General features: G+C 42.6%; 1 protein-coding gene across 1 annotated transcript in view; it reads right to left on the minus strand.

The window, feature by feature from the left end:
* The window catches only part of LOC147427739 (uncharacterized), a 58903-nt gene extending 48139 nt beyond the window's left edge, over positions 1-10764 (minus strand). The window contains exon 1 of the mRNA XM_086497447.1: positions 10704-10764. Coding sequence (XP_086353573.1) covers positions 10704-10746 — 43 coding nt within the window. The 5' untranslated portion in view covers positions 10747-10764. The remainder of the gene's footprint in view (positions 1-10703) is intronic.
* Positions 10765-21788: the final 11024 nt, after the last annotated feature.

The raw sequence follows: 21788 nt of genomic DNA on the forward strand, positions 1-21788 counted from the left end.
GGTATTTCTTTATATTGCACCAACACAGTACAAGCCAGTACTCGAGACTCTGCACCTTCGCCAGGAAGCATGCCAGAGAATGAGCCCTAACCTCATATTTAAAGGCCCTTGGCCTAAAAAGCAATTTACAATGAAAAGCCTTCAAAACTCAAAAGCTTCTGGTCCAAAAAGCAATGCCAAAAGCTGCCAACGTAAATCACGAGAATCCGTACAACTACCACTGTCACAAAGTGATGACGTGGCGGACAGCAGAAACCCTAATTTCTGCCAGAAACCCTAAAATTCCTGCAAACCCTAATTTCTGCCAGAAACCCTAATTTCCGGAAATCGCGAAGACTGAAATTTTTTTATTTTTTTATTTTTTTTTTAAATTTGGAAAATGATGAGCGACGCAAATTTCGCTTTTTCTCTACTTAAATGAGAAAGAGAGAGAGAATGCTTTTGCTTTCATGTTTTGACTCTCTATGAGAGAGAGAGAGCAATTGCTTTTGATTTGAAGCTTTTGGGGCTCTGCTTTTGGGCATCCCTTGTAACCTTTAAATTAGTGGTGAGGGCCTCACTTCTCAGAGCATCTGGACGCAGAGTCTGAGAGTGAAACCCTAACCGCTCTCTTGTACTTTGAAGATTGATTAATATAAAAAGAAATACCGAAAGGGGCGCCAATCTTTGGGGCCAATATCTCTAGGCACGGAACTCCGCCGGGCCAGTGCAAATCTATTGTGATCTGTGAATTGTTTTGAAGTGGTTATTTGGTGCTGTCGCGGTTGATTCTTGACTTGGGAGTGTCCAAGTCTGTTACAGTGGTATCAGAGCTCGGCCGATTTCTCTTCTACGGGAAATCCGATCCCCGAATTTTTTTTCCACGGCACCTATGGCTTCAGGCAATGATCAGTCGACTCCCTCTGCATTGGAGATGCGGGCTGGGATCACAACGAAGATTCAGACAGAGAGTATGGCCCGCCTCGGCCTACTTAGGCGGAGCAAAGAAAGATGGAGCGTCGTCAATTGATTGGCGATGCAACAAAGATGATGCTCAATTTTGCCAAGGATCCAAAGATGGCAAAATATATGAACCAGACCTCTTTGGAAGAGGTACAGATGGAGTGGCAGAGAACCACAACACCACTCCCGAAACCCGCTCTCAAGAAACCTTCTGACTCCAAGAAATATACGGAGAAGGAACTAGAGAACGTGGTTGATGCACGGATTGCTCAGCTTTTTGACACGCAAAAGAAAGCCAAAAAGCATGGCAAAAAGCAGAAGAAAGGCACTGACTTCCCGGGATATTTGGGTCGTCGGTCGACATTTGACAAGGCAAAGAAATTGAAGAAGCGCGTCAAGTTTGAAGACCTACCCAATTCTTCTTCTTCTTCTTCTGACAGTTCTTCTAGCTCCTCGGATTCCAGCGAAGAAGACAGAAAAGGTAAAAAGCGAAGCAAGAAACAAAGCTTCGGAAAGGGCAAGAAAATGGCAAAGAAGGCTACATCTCGCCCAGAGCCTGACAGTTCTACTGAGGACTCGTCTACAGACAGCTCATATTCCGATGACGGAAAGTTTTATGCGAACAAGAAGAATTTTTACAAAGACAACCAGTATGACGTTCTCGATGATAAAAGCAAGAAAGTCCGAGAGTTTAAGGAAGGTGGACACTCGATCAAGTTTGATACTTTTCAGGATACTCAGATGCTTCGAAGGCTTTGTCTTTTATACAGCAGTTTGACATCGCTTTCGCGGGAGGACGCTATTCAGAGCACTCCAAGATTCGGAGAGCTGCCTCTTACTTTAAGGGGAATGCTCGTACTTGGTGGTCCACACTTCTATTAAGCAAGATTGTGCCAGTTACATGGCTGAAATTCAAGAGGCTTTTTATTTCTTCTTGGTTGACTCAAGAGTTTGAGCGAGATATACGAGCTGCTTGGAACCATCTCCGGATGACCAAGAGCGATACAATGAATTCTTATTGTGAAAGATTCTGGAGCTCTTTTCTACCCGCCTCTTCATTCAAGAAAATCTCGTTCAGAGAACAGATTGAGCGGTTTACCTTGGGTCTACCTACAGAAATCCAAAATCACTGCTTGGAACAGAAGTCAGCTTCTGTTCAGGAGTTGATGAGTCATGCGAAGCGGGGCTTTGCCATTCACTCTGGCAGTCTGACCTACCCCACAGATGAGGCCATGACACAACGAGCCGAACAGACTTCTGGGAATGAAAGTAGAATGAAAAAGAGCAACCCAGAGAAAAAAAAGGATGCACAACCCAAGCTTACTCCTGAGGAGAGAGCTCGCTTCATCAAAGAGGGGAAGTGCTTTGGATGCGGGGAACATGGACATTTTTCCGCAAAGTGCCCTGATAAGGCACAGAAAGAACAGAATGATAAAGACGACGACAGGTCTGAGAGTTCAAGAGCAGCTGAGGAATGTGGCAGAAAAGGCAGATAGAAAAGCAGAACTGGTACCACATGGCGTGGGACCTGCACCGAATCTAATGAATGAAAGTACAAACTTTGCCGCTTTCGGGGCAAAGTGAAGGATCAGGAAGCTCTTTTGAAGGAGCCAAGGCCAACTTCTTTTCACTTGGAATTGGCGGCTCAATTTGGAACTACGCCCGACAGACTGACGCCACAAGCGGAGGTAGTTCGACCGGCACCCGGATGGGATGTTGCCATTACACCGAGCATTGGCAAACTTCGTTTGCAATGACAGGGGTGTTCAGGGCACGCGAGTGACGTTCTACTCGGGATCCCTTGGTACCACAAGAACTACGCCGTGGTTGACTACCGAGCCGAGAAAGCGACTTTGATAAATGAAGGGCTTAGAGATTGTACTTGATGAACTTCAGTTTTCTTACTCATTCTTTTGGGAGAACTGAACGATGGATAAAGGTTGAATATGTTTTCTCCACGCTCATGCCGATTGCTTTTGAGAGGGTCTGAAGATCATACCATTGATCTGATATCTGGAAGCACGCCACCGAATCGGCCACCTTATCGTGTGAGCCGAGTACAGAATGAAAAGATTATGAACCCAGTGAAAGACCTCTTGGAAAAGGGTCTTGTCCAGCCTAGTACTTCACCGTATTGCTCTCCAGTGTTGTTGGTTTTTGAAGAAAGACGGATCTTGGAGAATGTGCATCGATTATAGCACTCTCAACGAAATCACCATCAAGAACAGATTTCTGATCCCTAGGATCGATGATATACTCGACAAGTTACAGGGATCCTCGTACTTCAGCAGGATTGACTTGAAGAGTGGGTATCATCAGATCAGGATAGCGCCAGGAGATGTCTACAAGACAGCTTTTCGGACGACTTTTGGGTTATTTGAGTTTTTGGTGATGCCTTTTGGCTTAACCAATGCTCTTGCGACATTTAACCGGATGATGGATAGGATTTTTCGAGAGTACAGGCTATTTGTTGGCACTTTCTTTGACGACATCATTGTTTTCTCGAAGAATGAGGCAGAACACAGAGATCATCTGCTTCAAGTCTTTCAAGCATTACGAGATCACACATTAGTGATTAATGCTAAGAAAAGTGATTTTTTCCTACCAGAGATACATTTTTTTGGGACACATTGTGTCAACAGCACAGCAGGAGTGCAAATGGACCCGGCCAAGATAGAGACTATCCGTGATTGGCCCGATTTGAGGAATGTTCATGAAGTTAGAAGCTTCTTGGGACTGTGTTCGTACTACAGGCGGTTCATACGAAAGTTTGCAGAGGTTGCTTCCCCTTTGCATACCTTGACACAGAAAGGAGTACCTTTTTCGTGGGGACCCACAGAGGTGACTGCCTTTCAGACATTGAAAGAGAAATTGACTACGGGACCTATTTTGACTTTGCCGGACTTGCAGAAGTCATTTAAAGTATATTGTGATGCTTGTGGTCGTAGTCTGGGTGCGGTCTTGATGCAAGAAGGCCATGTCACAGCACAGCAGGAGTGCAAATGGACCCGGCCAAGATAGAGACTATCCGTGATTGGCCCGATTTGAGGAATGTCCATGAAGTTAGAAGCTTCTTGGGACTGTGTTCGTACTACAGGCGGTTCATATGAAAGTTTGCAGAGGTTGCTTCCCCTTTGCATACCTTGACACAGAAAGGAGTACCTTTTTCGTGGGGACCCACAGAGGTGACTGCCTTTCGGACATTGAAAGAGAAATTGACTACGGGACCTATTTTGACTTTGCCGGACTTGCAGAAGTCATTTGAAGTATATTGTGATGCTTGTGGTTGTAGTCTAGGTGCGGTCTTGATGCAAGAAGGCCATGTCATAGCTTACGAGAGCCGTTTGTTCTCTAGGCCGGAGATGACAGCACAGATCTATGAGAAAGAGCTTTTGGCGATTATCCATGCTCTTACTCAGTGGCGGCATTACCTACTCGGAGCGGATTTTACTGTCTTTACAGACCATCAGAGTTTGCGCTACTTCTTGTCACAGAAGCAGCTTTCGGAAAAGCAGATGCGGTGGGCGAACATCTTGTCACAGTTCCACTTCCAGATTGTCCATGTGCAGGGACACAAGAATGTGGTGGAAGATGCTTTGTCTCGGAAACCGTTGGTTCTAGCTATTTCCGCGATACATCATAGGAGCTTCGAGGATATGGTCGATCAGTGTGCCACACATACAGATTTTGCAGATATTTTCACACGGATACGGGATGGGGAGACAGTAGCTGGATACTCCCTTCGGGAAGGCTACTTGATGAAAAAGACTATGTTGTGCGTTACACAGCCGTTGAGGGAAAAGGTTATGACTGATTGCCACTGTCCACCTTTTACGGGTCACCGCGGCATTGCTACCACCATGAAAGGGGTAGAGAGATTTCTTTTGGCCGTGACTCAAGAAGGATGTGGAAGAGTTTGTGCGCAGTTGCTTGGTATGCCAGAAGGTCATGTTTGACAGGCATAAAGCACGGGGATTGTTACAGCCTTTACCCATACCCACCCGCCCCTGGGAAAATATTGAAATGGATTTCATTTTTTTGATCTCCCGAGAATACAGAATGATCACAATGATTTTCCGATTACATGGCACGTCTGAGACGATTCTCTCCGACAGAGACCCCAGATTTATGAGTTGGTTTTGGAAGGCAATTTGGGAGAACATTAGCACGCAGTTGCAGTTCTCGTCATCGTTCCACTTGCAGACTGACGGGCAATTTGAGATTGCCAATTAAGTGATTTTAGATTTATTGAAGTCTTGTATCTCAGATCAGAAGACTCAATGGGAAAAGAACTTACCTTTGGTGGAATTTGCCTATAGTAACACGATATACTCTTCGATGGGGAAGACGCCATGTGAGATTGTTGAAAGTGTTGCGAAGGTTCCATCCTTCCTGAGCACGAAAGATTAGATATTTGAAGCGGATGAATATTCGCGAGACTTGGATACGGCTTTTGCCAAGGTTCGCGAGACTTTGCAGGAGTCTCAAGAACGACAGAAAAAGGCAGCGGATCGCCATCGTCGCGGCTGGAAACTGAAGGAGGATGATTGGGTGCTCTTACTTTTGAGAAGGCACGCCTGCGAAAGAAAAAGGGAAAGGAGAGGCTTTTTCCAAAGCTTAGCATGTGATACTACGGACCTTTCCAGATCACTGACAAGATACATGATGATCTTTTTTAAAAATTGGAAAATGATGAGCGACGCAAATTTCGCTTTTTCTCTACTTAAATGAGAAAGAGAGAGAGAATTCTTTTGCTTTCATGTTTTGACTCTTTGTGAGAGAGAGAGAGAGAGAGCAATTGCTTTTGATTTGAAGCTTTTGGGGCTCTGCTTTTGGGCATCCCTTGTAACCTTTAAATTAGTGGTGAGGGCCTCACTTCTCAGAGCATCTGGACGTAGAGTCTGAGAGTGAAACCCTAACCGCTCTCTTGTACTTTGAAGATTGATTAATATAAAAAGAAATACCGAAAGGGGCGCCAGTCTTTGGGGCCAATATCTCTAGGCACGGAACTCCGCCGGGCCAGTGCAAATCTATTGTGATCTGTGAATTGTTTTGAAGTGGTTATTTGGTGCTGTCGCGGTTGATTCTTGACTTGGAGTGTCCAAGTCTGTTACAGCCACGTCATTAGCTAGCGCAAAACACGAAAATCCGTACAGCCTACCATGTTATCATGCCACTGCAATTTTCAGAAATCTACCACGTCATCAACTTTGCATGTGTGCGGGTCCTGCTTTATTTTAATCCTTTATGTCACTTGGGGCCCCATCGGACGGGATCCCCATAAGTTGGTAGGACTTCTTCTGTTACTTGTTCTTCTTAGGGTTTAGGCCCCTCGGCCGGCATCTGTAAGTTGGCTCCATTTTTTAGGCTTTGACACGTCAACAGTTTGTTACATATCCCCTTCTTGAAAGAGAGTAATCATCCGCGATTACAACATATCTGCAAAACAACTCAAGTTAGCTCAAAAAATTTCTAAGGGTCATTCCGAGGGACATTCTGAGGGAGAATCAGTTTGCTCTTTTTATTAAGGAGTTAGCTTCTCCTTTTCTGCTCTTTTGATCAAGGAGTTAGCTTCTCCTTTTCTGCTCTTTTGAGCTCTGTCTGCTCTTTTGTAGGGCCGGTATGCTTTCAGAAAAGCACACGCCTAAATAAAATTCCAATAGCTTTGTCTGCTCTTTTGTAGAACCGGTATGCTTCCAGGAAAGCACACACCTGATGCTCTGGTACCACTGTCACAAGACGGGCACCACGTGCCAATAGAAAAGAACAGACTGAACAGACTTTTAGTACTTCATTAACAATTGAACTGAAAGAGAGAGAGACGACACGCGACACGGAGTGGCGGAATTCCACCCCAAACGGTATTGGCCCCAAACCTTGGCGCCCCTTTCGGTATTTCTTTATATTGCACCAACACAGTACAAGCCGGTACTCGATACTCTGCACCTTCGCCAAGAAGCATGCCAGAGAATGAGCCCTAACCTGATATTTAAATCCCTTGGCCTAAAAAGCAGTTTACAGTGAAAAGCCTTCAAAACTCAAAAGCTTTTGGTCCAAAAAGCAATGCCAGAAGCTGCCAACGTAAATCATGGAAATCCGTACAACCTGCCACGTCATCATGCCAGCGCAATTTTCGAAAATCTACCATGTCATCAGCTTTGCATGTGTGTGGGTCCTGCTTTATTTTAATCCTTTATGTCACTTGGGGCCCATCGGACAGGGTCCCCATAAGTTGGTAGGACTTCTTCTGTTACTTGTTCATCTTAGGGTTTAGGCCCCTCGGCCGGCATCTGTAAGTTGGCTCCATTCTTTAGGCTTTGACACGTCAGCATTTGTTACACTTTGTGAGCCTCTAGCAGGACGTGCATGCCCAGGCAGGTCATAGTTGCATACCCTCTCTTGCACAATTAAGTCACTTGAGCATATAGGCATAGGAACAGTCCCTTAGGTCATTTTATTAATAAGTGCCTTTTTAGCATCAGCCCCTCAGCGTTTTTCCAGCATCAGTCCAACATTTTCAGCCCACCTTCATCAGCCTTTTCAGCCTTCAGCCCAACGTTTTCAGCACCACCAGCGCCATCAGTTTTCAACCCTTATCGCCATCATGTTGCAAATTTAAGGCCCTACACCATTAGCTTTTTCATCATTCAACATTTAGCCTCACAGTACCAAGTACCTACAGCAAGTACCAAGCATCGGTATCCAATACCATCAGTACCAAGCATCTGCATCTAGTTCCTGTCAGCATCTCAGCATCTAGGATCATTGTAACAACATTGTGCAAGTAATAAAGCAAGTACTTGCTCTGGCAACAGAGCGAGGGGTGATTACCTGACATGCCGTGTCGTCTCTCTTTCCCTCTCTCTCCTTCATTGTCTTCAATTCAACAAGTGAAGTAAAGTAACCTTGCGTTTGTGCGGAGTACTAGATCCGAGCTAAATCCTTACACACTTCCGATGCACCTGACACTGGGTTTCTAAAACAGTGAGGTTGAGGTTGAGATGTTGATGCTATCACTATTGCACATAGCTTGGTGTCGCTGGCAAGATGGGGTGCTAGTACTTGGCGCTAACTGCCCTTCTCTGCTGGGTACTGCTCTCTTGCCCCATCAATGTACGCCAGGCTTACGTACATAGGCAATAGAGGGCTAGTCCAGCAGGTTTGAGAATCCCACAGCTGTCATTTGCAATAAAAGTCACTTATCCATAAATTGACTTACTCATAGGGAAGGTTCACATGCCCTAAACTACCTAGGCAAGTTCTATTGACTAGAGTCCTAAAGTGTTAACAATCTCAATGCCCACTGCCCGCAAACATCGGAATTGCTCTGTGAATTAGAGAGTATGGAACTAACTAAAGTATGCACGTCCGACACACAAGCTCACAAGGGTGCCAGAACACTTCCTAGGTTGTCCTAAATCCTAAAAATAGGAGTTACAACTTGTCCACATGCACATAGGATTAGATGCACATGTGACACCAGTCAACTCATAGAAAGTTGAAATAGAATAAACTACGTCAAATAGACTTTCAAGACAATGAACTTTGGAACACACCCTGTCCGTAATCCTGCCAACAACAATAAATTGTTTGCGACATATCATTAGTGTTTTGTATGTGTCACGTTGGTTCCTTCAGATGCAATGTGCTTTGAACTCTAACAGACGCGTACAAACACCGATGACTTGGGACTCTTAACACATAGGTCCAAATCAAATATCGGGAGCACCACTGGCTGCTCTTGCACCGGTTCTCACGTTTACAGAGGAGTTGATGTGTCTCTTCAACCATGTCAAAGTAGATGGTGCAGAAGCATAGAGAGAGAGAGAGAGAGAGAGAGAGAGGTTGCTTAAACCAAATCGATAATGATAATTACACTGGGGATTGGGGGTACTTATATCCCTCAACTAACACAATTGAATTGCACAACTGAAGTCTCATGCCAAACAAGTAAAAAACACCTAAAAATGACAAAATAAAAAATTAGGTTCACACTGGGCATTCACTTGAGATGCATAACTTTAACGAGACTTATAAATATATCATAACACTCCTAAAGTACTCTAGATTGTAGGTTTTTTTTTTTTCAAAGGATACGGATTTAAGGTACCTAATAAATCAAACCATTCAATACTACGTACCTTGTGTGGCAAACAATACGCAACTTCCACCTTGCAAACAAAAATAAACAAACAAGAGAAAAAAAGCAGCAAAGCAAGAAAGCAGAAGGAAGAAACAATGCAACCAGAGGTAAAAGGTCTTCACGAATGCTGGAAGCAATCTGGCACCTTTGATTGTAAAAGCTTAAGAAGAATCACTACAACTCTAGAGATTGCAACTTCGGCGGGGGGAGAGCAGGAAGAATTGAAGGGACGTGGCAGGCTTAGGAAGAATCGCCATTGTCTTTAGACATCCGCACAAAAGAATATCTTCCATTCTAATGCTCTCTCTCGCATTCCCATTCTTGTATGCCGTGGGGACGGCCACCTTATAAGCAGCGGCTTGCATCCGATCGTCTCATTGGTAGAGTACAGATTTCTGAAATTTGTTTTCTCCTCTCCCCTTTTTCAAAAGTCCGCTTGTTGTCTTTCACTGCCCTCTCAAAATCTGATGAACAGAGAATGAACAATGCAAATGGTGCTCATAATGGCCATGAACAGCCTGAGGGCTAGCCAACATCTCAACAAAGTTCTTAGCTATGCCATTGGCTTGGCTGCATTTTCCAAATCCCCTTTCCATTGACTCTGGGCGTCAGAAAGCTTCCCCATACACCCTTTCATTTCCCTCTCAAAAGCTGATGAGCACAAAATGAACGAGGCTAATGGTGCTCATAATGGCCATGAACAACTTGCAGGCTGGCCAACATCTCACAAGGTTCTTAGCTATGCCGTTGGCTTTCCTGCCCTTTCCAAAGGCCCTTTCCGTTGACTCGGGGCATAAGAGGACTCCCCCATAGACCCTTTATACTGGGGGAAGGGCACTCTCAAACATAGATGCAACCTTTTCAAGTACAAAGATGCCCCAAGGCATGAAAAATAATCTACAAGTGAGAAGTTTTTACATTGGCTTGCCTCTAGAGAGATACAAGCAACTCATGGACAGTTCGTATTCAGAAAAGAAAACAAAGAGGAAAACCTTTTATAGGAGAATAAAAACTAGAATGACATGGAATAGCACATCATAGAGGGCCCTTAAGATTTAGAGAGTAGTTGTTGCACCCCCTATATTAGAAGGCATTGAGATCATGCATTGCATTTAGCGAAATAGAAGTGGGGGTATGTGGCAACCCTCTTATCTTTAATGGGTGTGCTCCGAGCAGCAGCACCGGCATAACAGCGGTACCCTCTACAGGGCTGCAGCTTCACTGATTAAGGGCCCTCCATTCTCACCACTAGCGGGCATATGAGGGAGCCCTCTTTTACATACTCAAATTCAAGCAAGCCAACCCCATGAGCCATCACCAAAACCTGTTGGGAGGTGGCATATCGTCTCCTCCTTCATTTCAAGAACATACACGCCTTCAACATTTAAGACAAACCTAAGAAAAATAGCGATTGGACCATTGCATCTCGTGCCTAAAACAGACAGAATGTACAAAATGCTGACTAGTTGTATGACACTCTGCTTCCCAATCCTCAGGCCCAAAACAAGGTTTTCTTCAATGGCATCGCTAATGGAATCTCTCTCTCTCTCTCTCTCTCTCTCTCTCTCTCTCTCTCTCTCTGTGTGTGTGTGTGTGTGTGTGTGGCTCGTTCGCTTACCTCGCAGTGATGAAGCACTTGTAACCAAAGCTTGGGAACACATATTTGCATTCTCGTAATATGAATTTTCTACTTCCAAATACTTTTTATCATATTAAATTATTTGAATTTCCTTTTCCGCACTTCGAAGGATTTTTTACGTTAGGGTGGGTTCATGCATGTTTTCACCAGTAGGGGAGCATACATGTATTATTAATGGGTATCTACAAAAAGATACCAAGCAAACTTTCCAAGTGAAACGAAACAAGGTAAGGAAACACGAAGGTCTGCTAAGTTAAGGGGAGGATGAGATTTATAGAGAGTAAGTTTCAATGAGTGCTTAAAATCATATAGAATTTTTGTTGTGTTTTAATATAAAATTATATTATCCATTATACATGCATAATCACAAACGCTTTACCAAATACCCTTTTAATTTGTGAAAATTTACAAAGTACTCCGCAAGTTTCAAAAATTCCCAAAACGCCCCTAATATTTTGTCATAAATTTTTAAAATAATCTTCAAATTTTCCAAAATTCCCAAAATACCCCTGGTTGTGAGATTAAATATCTCCAAAGATAGAAAAAATTGTAGCTTGTCATAAGAAGACTGATTGTCTATCAAGACAAGATGCTAAAACTAGAAGTTGAGTTGGTTATGTAGGCTTTGGAGAGGAACTGCTTCATTATTTTTAGACATAATTGTCTTTCTTGTGAGGTAATTTGTGAGAAATTACATGCTAAGCATTCAAAAATGGATCTCAATTGTCAAAAAGAAATAAAGATTAAAAAATATTGAACAATTCAACCAAAATAGATACAAGGGTATTTCGGAAATTTTTGAAACTTGAGGGATATTCTGGGGATTTCCAAAAATTAGAGGGGCATTTGGTAATTTATCAAAAGAATAAAGTGAAAGGTGCACATTGCATATTATCGTTTGAAAATAAAATTAAAATTAAAAAAACGATAAAATAAAAACACATTGAAAAATTAAAACAAAAAAAAGTTTATGTGCTTATAAAACAAGTGAAAGGGTCACGACGGCTTTCAAAAACAATAAGAAAGTGATAAAGTTGTTAGGTTGAATTAAACTGGTATTAGTGTTTGGGAAAGGATTGCCTCAGCTTAGTCTTGAGCCGATTGAAAATCGAGACTAGCTAGCTGCAAACCATGGTAAACGGAAGAAAAACCGATGAAATATGTGAGAAAGTCGTCAAAAAATTGTGCAAATCCCAAAATTTATGCTAGTATTTTCGGTTTTCTTCTTTGTGAGGAGGAAACTCGACCAGCAGCCGCTTAATAAAAGAGACTTTCTCGAACGCTAACACTAACTGGAATCAAGCTATAGAATGCAAGAAATGTAAAGCCATGTAAAGTTGTGAAATGAAAGGTGAAATAAAAAGAACTAATTAATATGTGTGTGTGTGTGTGTGTGTGTGTGTGTGTGTGTGTAGAATTTATTAGAATTATGCAAGGTGAAGCTTCACTTTAGCATTCTAAAACGATAGAATGCAAAAAAAAAAAACATATGTGTGTGTGTGTGTGTGTGTGTGTGTGTGTGTGTAAAATTTACTAAAATTATGCAAGGTGAAGCTTCACTTTAGCATTCTAAAACAATAGAATGCAAGAAAAATAAAGACAGCATTCTAAAACAATAGAATGCAAGAAAAGTAAAGACATGTCAGGATGTGAAATGAAAGGTAAGTCTCCATCATGCCCTGAAAACAATGAAAGTAGCCAATCGTGCACACAACAGTAGTAGGCAGAAGGGTAAATGTCACAGAAGTGACTGCCCTTTCACCGAAACGCACAACACTCTTTGGTCTAGAGCGGTTGTTCCAAAGTTAAAACTTTAAACACACTAAGAAAAGGTGTTGGATTCAATTCGCTGGATACCTCAGAACGGGTGAGTCACGTAGCCAATTGTGCACACAACGGTAATAGGCGGAAGGGTAAATGTCACAAAAGTGACTGCTCTTTCGTCGAAACGCACAACACTCTTTGGTCTAGAGCGGTTGTTCCAAAGTTAAAACTTTAAACACACTAAGGAAAGGTGTTGGGTTCAATTCACTGGATACCTCAGAACGGGTGAGACACATAGCCAATCGTGCACACAGCGGTAGTAGGCGAAAGGGTAAATGTCACAAAAGTGACTGCCCTTTCGCCGAAATGCACAACACTCTTTGGTCTAGAGCGGTTGTTCCAAAGTTAAAACTTTAAACACACTAAGGAAAGGTGATGGGTTCAATTCGCTGGATACCTCAGAAGGGGTGAGACACATAGCCAATCGAGCACGTAGCGGTAGTAGATGGAAGGGTAAATCTCACAAAAGTGACTGCCCTTTGCCAAAATGCACAACACTCTTTGGTCTAGAGCGGTTGTTCCAAAGTTGAAACTTTAAACACATCAAGGAAAGGTGCTGGGTTCAATTCGCTGGATACCTCAGAACGGGTGAGACAGCCAATCGTGCACACATTGGTAGTAGGCGGAAGGGTAAATGTCACAAAAGTGATTGCCCTTTCGTCGAAACGCACAACACTCTTTGGTCTAGAGCGGTTGTTCCAAAGTTAAAACTTTAAACACACTAAGAAAAGGTGCTGGATTCAATTTGCTGGATACCTCAGAACGAGTGAGTCACGTAGCCAATTGTGCACACAACGGTAGTAGGCGGAAGGGTAAATGTCACAAAAGTGACTACCCTTTCGCCGAAATGCACAACACTCTTTGGTCTAGAGCGGTTGTTCCCAAGTTAAAACTTTAAACACACTAAGGAAAACAATGAAAGTCTCCCTAACCCAACACAACACTAAGGGTTTCTTTTAGAAAGCCAAAAAATAGATTCAATAAGCATAGAAAATAATCAAACAATTTAATGAAATAAATTTTAGTAAGGTTCTTACATGAAAGGACTCTTTATAAATCAAAATATTAAAAAACAAATATTGAATCAATACTTCACATCATGGATCAAACTCCTACGGATACACTCTTTATTCCTTTGTTGACATCATGGATCAAACTCCTATGGATACACTCTTTATTTATTTTATTTTATTTTATTTTTGAGAAGAGTAGAAATGTATTAGAAAAAAAGATACAGAGAAAGGATATGCCCACAGGTAAGGGGTGGGACTGCCCTATTACTGAAAAGCTGATTACAAGAGGTAGAGCATTCTGAACCCAGCAGGGTGATAGAACAAAGGGGCAACAGAGCTCCATTTTTTCCATGTAGTTGGCTGCAATACAGAGGAGATGGACAATTCCTGTGAAAGAACTTCCTATACTTTGTTACATAACTTGAGGGCAGAAAACCTTAAGTCAGACTTAAGAAAACAAATGGGATATACAGTCTGGCTATTGAAAATAGAAGCATTCCTCTGATTTCATGTGAACCACAGTAGGTATCCTCTCTAGATGGTCCACAGTGAAATATCTAGACCTCTGCAACTACCCAATAAGAAATCCTTGAAGTCCATAGCTTTTAGATTGATTTGGCTTGTTACATTTTGCATGGCTCTTAGTAGTTCATCATTAGCCTTACAATTCCATAGCTTTATGACATCTAGTAGAGACCCCATTACTCACTCCTGCTTTGAGTGCTCTGCTTCCATTCCATATGCCATTATGAATGATGAGCCACATGAGAGTAGAGTGCTTTATCTCAAGAGAAAACGCCCAAAGACATTTAAACCTATAGGTCCATTGCTTCCTACTCCAACCTATCTTCCAGACTTTGTTTAATCTTTTTTTTTATGTCTTCTTCTACTCCTACCTTGGGACAAAACTGTTTGAATACTTCTTCAGTCAGCTTGCCCAACCTGTTTGCAGCTTGTGAAGCTCTGTGGGGACAGTGATCTGTACCAGCTTCAATTTTTGTTATCTCCAGACACCATTTGGCTAAGGACATTGGGATTGCGAATTGCAAATGAAGTCGTTTGTATGTCTTCAATTTGCCCTGGAGGAGAATGTTAGCCCAGTATCTAGTGCCTGCTTTATGACATTTGTGAGCTTTTCTGCAAGATAAAAAAGAGGATTTCCCTGCAAAACATCCAAACCATACACTCTTTATTCCTTTGTTTTCTAAAGCCTTTTCTAGCAAAACATGAATGCATCTTTAACAAATAACATTTAAAAGGACATGATGTCTTTTCCTTCAAGACTTTTAAAATTTCTTAAGGGACCCATGTCTCAACTAGAATTGAACGACCTTCATCCATATGAATACTAAGGCCTTTAGCGGGCCAAAAAGGAGGAAGGAGACAGGCATTGGGGGGGGGGGGGGGGGTGGGAGGGGTAGATGGTGGCGACGCAGACATGTCACAAGGCAGCTACTAGCACTAATGTGCAAGCGATCAAGAGTGTAGGACGTAGGACCCGAGAGCTAATGGTTTTTTTTTTCAAGCAAAAGAGTCGCGCACAAACCACGGACGGTCTAGTGCTGCATTGGATTAGTGAAGAACGCTTGTCTGAACCTCAAGTTCATGAGTTCAATTGTGTGCACGTATGTCGCACGTGTCAATGCAAGGAACTTGTCGATACACCGTGTGCGAGCCACAAATGGCTCCAAGCACACAACAAGCCTAAACTAGTAAGCTCAAAGAAGGCGATGGTGTGTCACTCACCGCTCTACGCTTGCTTCGTGGAGGATTGCTTGCCGCGAAGAAGAAGGAGCCGCCGCTTCGTCGCGCTCAACCGCTTCGCCGCCGCCGTGCCGTCGTCGCAATGCTCGATCACACTTGTCATAAAATCTAATATCTAATATCTAACCAACCCAAATGATTTTCTCATATTAAATTGATCACTTAATGTGGGAGAATAAATAGGAACAAGTGTTAAGATATAGACATGTGCGTATAGATCTATCTCAACACGGGGCCAATGGTAAAGGGGCCCAAATGAGAGATGGTCTATCAAAGAGCAAGGCTAAAAAATGGAGCATAAGACCTTAGGGTTAGCTTCATTGAAGACCTCCAATAATGTGTGTAAAAGTCCTTTGACCTTAGGTAAGCTAGGTGAGCTTGAGGCGCGGGAACCCGACCCAGCTCGAGATGCTTGTCCTGCTTGTCATGCTTGATGACTAAGGTGCTTGAGGTGCTTGAGATGCTTGAGGTGCTTAATGATTGAGATGCTTGAGGTGCTTCACATGATTGAGATGCTAGGGTTGCACTTGAGGTGAGAACCCAGCCCAAGCTTAAAGTGCTTAAAAGCCAAGCTTGTGGTGGGAATTGGGCCTATGCATGAGGGGCTTGAGGTGTCAAAAAGTCAAAGATTCAATCCCTACAAGGAGGGGGCGAGCCCTATATGAGGGGGGATGAGAGAGAACACCCACACACTCACACAAGGCATGCATGGTACAAAGAAAGCAAAAGGGACACTTGTCAAGTTCCTCCTCATGTTGCCCTCATGGTGTGCCTGAAGCCTATTGGTTGGCCACCCAAGGGGTCCAATAATAAATTAGGAGATTTAATTAATTGATTTAGCATTTATCTAGCCCTCTCTCTCAAAGGGGAAAGGGGGACACTTGTCTCAAGGCTACCCTTGCTGCTTGTAATGCCTCCTGCTTATGATTGGCTAGGCTTGGAGGGGTCCAATGAGCTTCGAGCATGAGCTACAAGGGGGGGTCGACCCAAGCAATCTAGGGGGTTGCTTAGGGGGTATACTCACCCACACACACTCACAAACACTCTCATTGTGTGCTATGCAAAGTGCAAGAGCTCCCTCTCCTTCCCCAAGCAAGTAGAGGTTGAAGAGCCTACACCAACACTCTTGGCTATGTAGTGCAAATCCAACCAAGATCCATGCTTCAATGCTTAAGCTTGCCATATCCTTCTTCTTCATTACTATGCTATTATGTATGCTAGCAACAAGAGTTATGATAAGTGAGGAACTAATTCTTTCTCCTATGAAATGTTTCTTCTTCCTCTTCCCTACCCTCATTCCCTGCTAGCTCTCTCCACCTTCAAAGGTGTTTGAGGTCTTGGGACTGAGGCTTGGGATAGTTAAAGCTTTCTTCAAGTTTATGTTATGTTTGTGATGCATGAAGCTTTCCATCTTCATTGCATCACCTAGGTCACAAGGAACACAAAGATTGTATTGTAACAAGTCTCTCTTAATGGGAGAAATCATAATACAAATGCCTATTGGAGGGGGGACCGGCTCCACATAATCCGGTCCTCAATTGTTGTCATGTTCTCTAAATTCTCTCTCTTGCAAAAGTATTGTTCATGCTACGTTAACTAATTTCTATTATTATGTTGCTATCTTCAACTATGTTCACCCGCTATGCTCACAAAGTCATTTTTCAAAAGTACTCTCATTAATTTCCGCTACTCTCAAGTTAAATAGGCCAATTCCATTACAACTCTCTCTCTCTCTCTCTCTCTCTCTCTCTCTCTCTCATGCATACACACACACACAAGTAGATGAAGAAGAAGAAGATGGAGATGGAGCAAGAGCACTCTTCTATTGCACAAATGAGTGAATTTTAGGTTTAGTTGACTTTTATATGAGCTCACCCCATTCACACTTGGGTGCCCATGCTTAGCCAACTAATCCCTTGAATGTTCCAGTTAGAGTGCGCCTCTCATCGGCGATCACTCTTACCCTTTCCCTATTGGACCGACAAGCCCGGTACTTGACTCTACCAAGTAAATAATACAACGTCCGTCGTAGGTGATATGGTGTCCGTGAGCCGTGAGGGTTAACATGCCCCCCTTCCTGATGTAGATTCCGTCCTCGGAAGCTATTGAGTTGAAGCTCGTTCGTCGAGGTGGAAGATCATTTCAGGTGAATGTCCTTAGCCTTCTTCAGTCACTGCAAAATCAAACAACATTGGCACAGTAATTGCATTTTCATATACAATTAAAAAACATATGCAATTGTAGGCAGACAATGTGATTGGTAACAAAATTTTAAACCATTTGTCAGCAAAAAACATTAAATTGCAATATAATCAAATGCATAAACAGATGTAAAGGTAAAAAAATTAAACAAGTCTGGGGTCGCTAATTTAACGGTCGAAAGGCACTAGAGATCGACTATTTATACCATGGGTAAGCTTCTTAATTTTCTATGGTCAATTAAGTTGTTTAATCGCGAGAGCCAAGTATTTCATGTTCGAGGGCTGACTAGAGGCTATACCTAGAAGACCTTGTACGATAAAAGGAATTTCTTATGAAATCATCGCCTGACTAATTACCTTTTCTTTGACCCCCCAAAGTCTTTGCACAGTTATTCAATTTTGATGTGTGTGCTTATTTTGTATGCCTTGGGTTTTTTGTTTTTCAAGGAAAAGCGCCCACATTGGGAACCTCTAGGGCTCTAGTACAATAGGCGATACATGTGAGTGAAGTACCCAATCAAGCTGAGATTTCTCTTCCAGCTTAAGATTTTACAATGTGGCACTTTCATTTTTGTTTGTTCATTTTCAGCATTTTAATTTTGTAACTTTGGGGGGTCATATAACACTGATACACCTCCCCAGGCTCATCACACAAGTAAACTCCCTTTATAATACTTAAGCTAAAGGTCAATAGGGTCAAGCCCACTAGAAAGCCCTAATACATTTCACACAATGTTGCCTAAATCAGATTAAGAACCTAAGTAACCATTGATTATTAGGAAGGCATTCCCCATGGTATTAAGAGAAGATCTCTAACACCTAACTTGGTCAAACTAGCTTAGTCGGACTGCTTGATTTTTAAATCTAGAAAAGTGATTATGACAAAAAATTCATTGAATTTAATGTTTGGTACTAAGCAAATGCGCTAAATATTATGCTACCAATCACAATCAAAGCAGACACACATGGATGCAAAAAGATAAGGGGCAATGCTAATGGACAAGAAACACATGTTTGCGTTGATAACTGCACTTGATTTGAAGAGTGAGTCGAGATAAAGATTCCATGAAGGTCCAAATCCTAACAACAGCAACACGCTCCTATACACACTAGGAAACACAAAGAATACCTCTAGGAGGCACATCAGTGGGAAAAAGGAACTTTGCTAATCACTCAACTCTAAAACAGAAACACTCCTATCGTACTAATTTTGCCTACCCTCCATCACGCGAGTGATGAGGATCATAGGTGTTTTATGACATAGGTTTCTGTTTCAGTGTACCGGATGCGAATGTGTAGGTCTGAGTCAATGTTTTGACTTTTATTGTGCATACTCGTTTGCTAATTGCTCTTGCTCTTTATTCTTTATTTTTTTTATTTTTTGTGAGTATAAGGCTTTATATGTACATTCCCTAAGATTGGGAGGTCAAGGAGGAAGGTTGAGAGGGAAGCAAGTGAATGATGGATGTCAGCAAACAGTCCCCCCTTCCTTGGGTAGATCATACCGTTTGAAATGTGCTCGTCACCCTTTGAAACCAATTGTTCCAGTTGGTAATAGGTGAGGATTTTTGCCAATAGTTTTCTATTACCTTAGGTGCCTAGTCAAGTTGCAAGGGTGGTAAGGTACTCTCCCAGGATCGAACTTGAAGTGGTTCATCAGGTGATCCTTGAACACTGGGAGGTGTGGATTCCTTTGTAGCTTCATGGAGGTCCACTATTGTAGGTGGAGGCTGTGAAGAAGCTTTTACCTCTATGGATGCATTACATAAGGAGCTAGAAGCTTCATGGGACCCCCCCTTCCTGAGCTAGGTGGAACAAATCGTTCTTTCTTCGGTACCCAAACTAGCTATGGAGTGCGTGTGTAGCATTCTGTAATTTTTTTCTTTCTGTGATTGTCGATTCGTTTTGGAGCTATGGGATTGGGCTCACATGGGTCAGGTGACAGGTAAGAACACAATCTATGTTTTAGCACCCAGATTTGATCATTTCCTTGATAGTATCTTGGGCTTCCAATAGTCGTTTAGGAATCCAACGCCACGTCTCTTTACATTTCTTGGGATGAGTGGGACGTTTCTTACAAGGCTTTTGTTTTTTAGCACTAGCTATGGTCGTTAAAGAAGCTTTAGGGACCCACTTGTATGTTTTCTTCGTTATATTAGGATGAGAAGCTATATGCATTGCTTGTAGCATATTTAAGGGTACGGGCATTCTATCCCCCTCAGGTGTTACCCAGGTCGTTCCCCTATTTCCCCAAGTGTCTATGGTTGCTACTAGGTGGACCCAATCCACATTGTCCGACTCAGTCATCCCAGGTAGTACATCCATATAAGGAGAATCTTCCCCAACATCAGTGTCCGCTTTACACGTGTAACAATATTGCAATGGGGCCGAGTGAACTGTGGTGTCAGATCTATGATCAATTATAAACCTGTTTCCTAGAGGATGTGCTCGACCCGTCACAAGATCCACTCGAATGACAGAATCTTGGAAGTGCAAGAAAACATGGTTTTTAGACCAGTCATGCACCATTTTTGCTTCCCTCATGAAAGGACGTCCTAAGATCATCTCTGATGCCATAGTGTGCTTGGAGAAATCCATAACAATGAAGGTAACTTTTATTTTATGTCCAAAGACCTTGATCTTGAGATCTTCTAGCATCCCAATAGGTTTAACAATAGACCCATTGGCCATCTTCACTACTATGGTTGTGGTCGCAAGGTTAGGTCTTCCCATAGTTTCCCAGCAATTTTTAGTCACAATGCTAACCCCAACGCCACCATCAAGGATTCCCTTCACAGTTAATCCCTTAGTAGTGATTGGTATGGCCGCATTGGATTCATCACCCTCAACGTATTGTCCCAACTTGTTAACAGGTATTTCTATAACAAGGTTCTCATCTAGGTTGGGTTGTGAATCTAAGTGTTCCTCCTCTATTGGCATCTCCCCAGCTCCATCCATCTGGGAAAATCGTGGTAGCCCAAACTTCAGTTCTCCATTGAGGAAGGCTCGAAGAGCTGAGACTAGCTCAGGGTCTTTATATAGTTTGGACATGATGGTGGTTCTAACTTCTGAAGACATAAAATCCATCAATTTGGCAATGTTTAACGACTTCTTTTGGCCTTGAGTCCCTTGACGTGGGGAAGATGGGATCTCCATTTCTTCGATAGGATCAGGTAGTCCCTCTGTAAACATTCTTTCCATCAAGAAGTGAGTACGCCCACTTTCCCATGACTTTAAGTCACTTTCTTCTTGATGACACTAGGTATGTCCAAGGGTCTATGGACTTGGTGAGGTTGTTGTTGCGTAGGGAACACGGTGTCTGTAATCTGGATCTTCTTAGGTGCTGGTTCTAGATCCCTTTGGGTATTTTCCACCAAACTCCTTAATTGCTTGACTCGCTCAATCTCCTCTGTAGGGTTTGGGTAAGTTCCTATCTTCTTTTTGGATCCTGGCCATTGTGGCTCATGAAGATCTTCCTTGTTGGTTTCTATCTTAGTAGTCATTTTGGTCTCCATGGTTTCTCCTGAATCAGAATCCTCTTCAGTGTCATTCATATATACGGGGTCGTCACCAGTCCCTATGTTGGTCTTTGAACTTGGGTCTGACTTCGCTGCTTTTTGTGATCTTTTCCTTCGTGTTTTCTTCTTTTCTGAGATTGGGCAATTGATGCCCAATCTTTTCCTTCGTGTTTTCTTCTTTTCTAAGATTGGGCAATTGATGCCCAATCTTTTCCTTCGTGTTTTCTTCTTTTCTGAGATTGGGCAATTGATGCCGTGTCTCTTTCCCCATGAATATAGTTTTGTTTTTGGAGCATCGATCGTGTGAGTATGTTTACTGGTACCACAGGTGTACTTTGTGATGGCTCCTCAATAACCTCAATCAAGTTTAATGGTGTGATCTTCGATGCGTTTGGATTATTTGGACATTGGGCAATCAAATGATCTATGCCACATTGATTACACATGAGTATCGGCATTGTAGATGTGCTCGCTTGATTGGTTTGCATTAGTGTGCCGTTCTTTTGTAGCCTAATAGGACACTCGGATACACGATGTGGACCTCCACACTCATATCATTGAAGAGGTGGTCTCTTAGCAGTGTAATTGATATTTTGGCCTCTTGCCGCAAGAGCAGCTACTTGATATACAGGTTTGACTTGTCCCCAATAGTCCTCCATGTAGTATTGTGGACTTTCTTCAAGCACATCCATCCCATAGGCAATATTAGGATCTATATCTCCCTTACAGCCTTCCAAACAAGAA

This window comes from Adiantum capillus-veneris, chromosome 23 (genome assembly GCF_014529385.1).
Source record: "Adiantum capillus-veneris isolate H3 chromosome 23, ASM1452938v2, whole genome shotgun sequence".
Taxonomy (NCBI): domain Eukaryota; kingdom Viridiplantae; phylum Streptophyta; class Polypodiopsida; order Polypodiales; family Pteridaceae; genus Adiantum; species Adiantum capillus-veneris.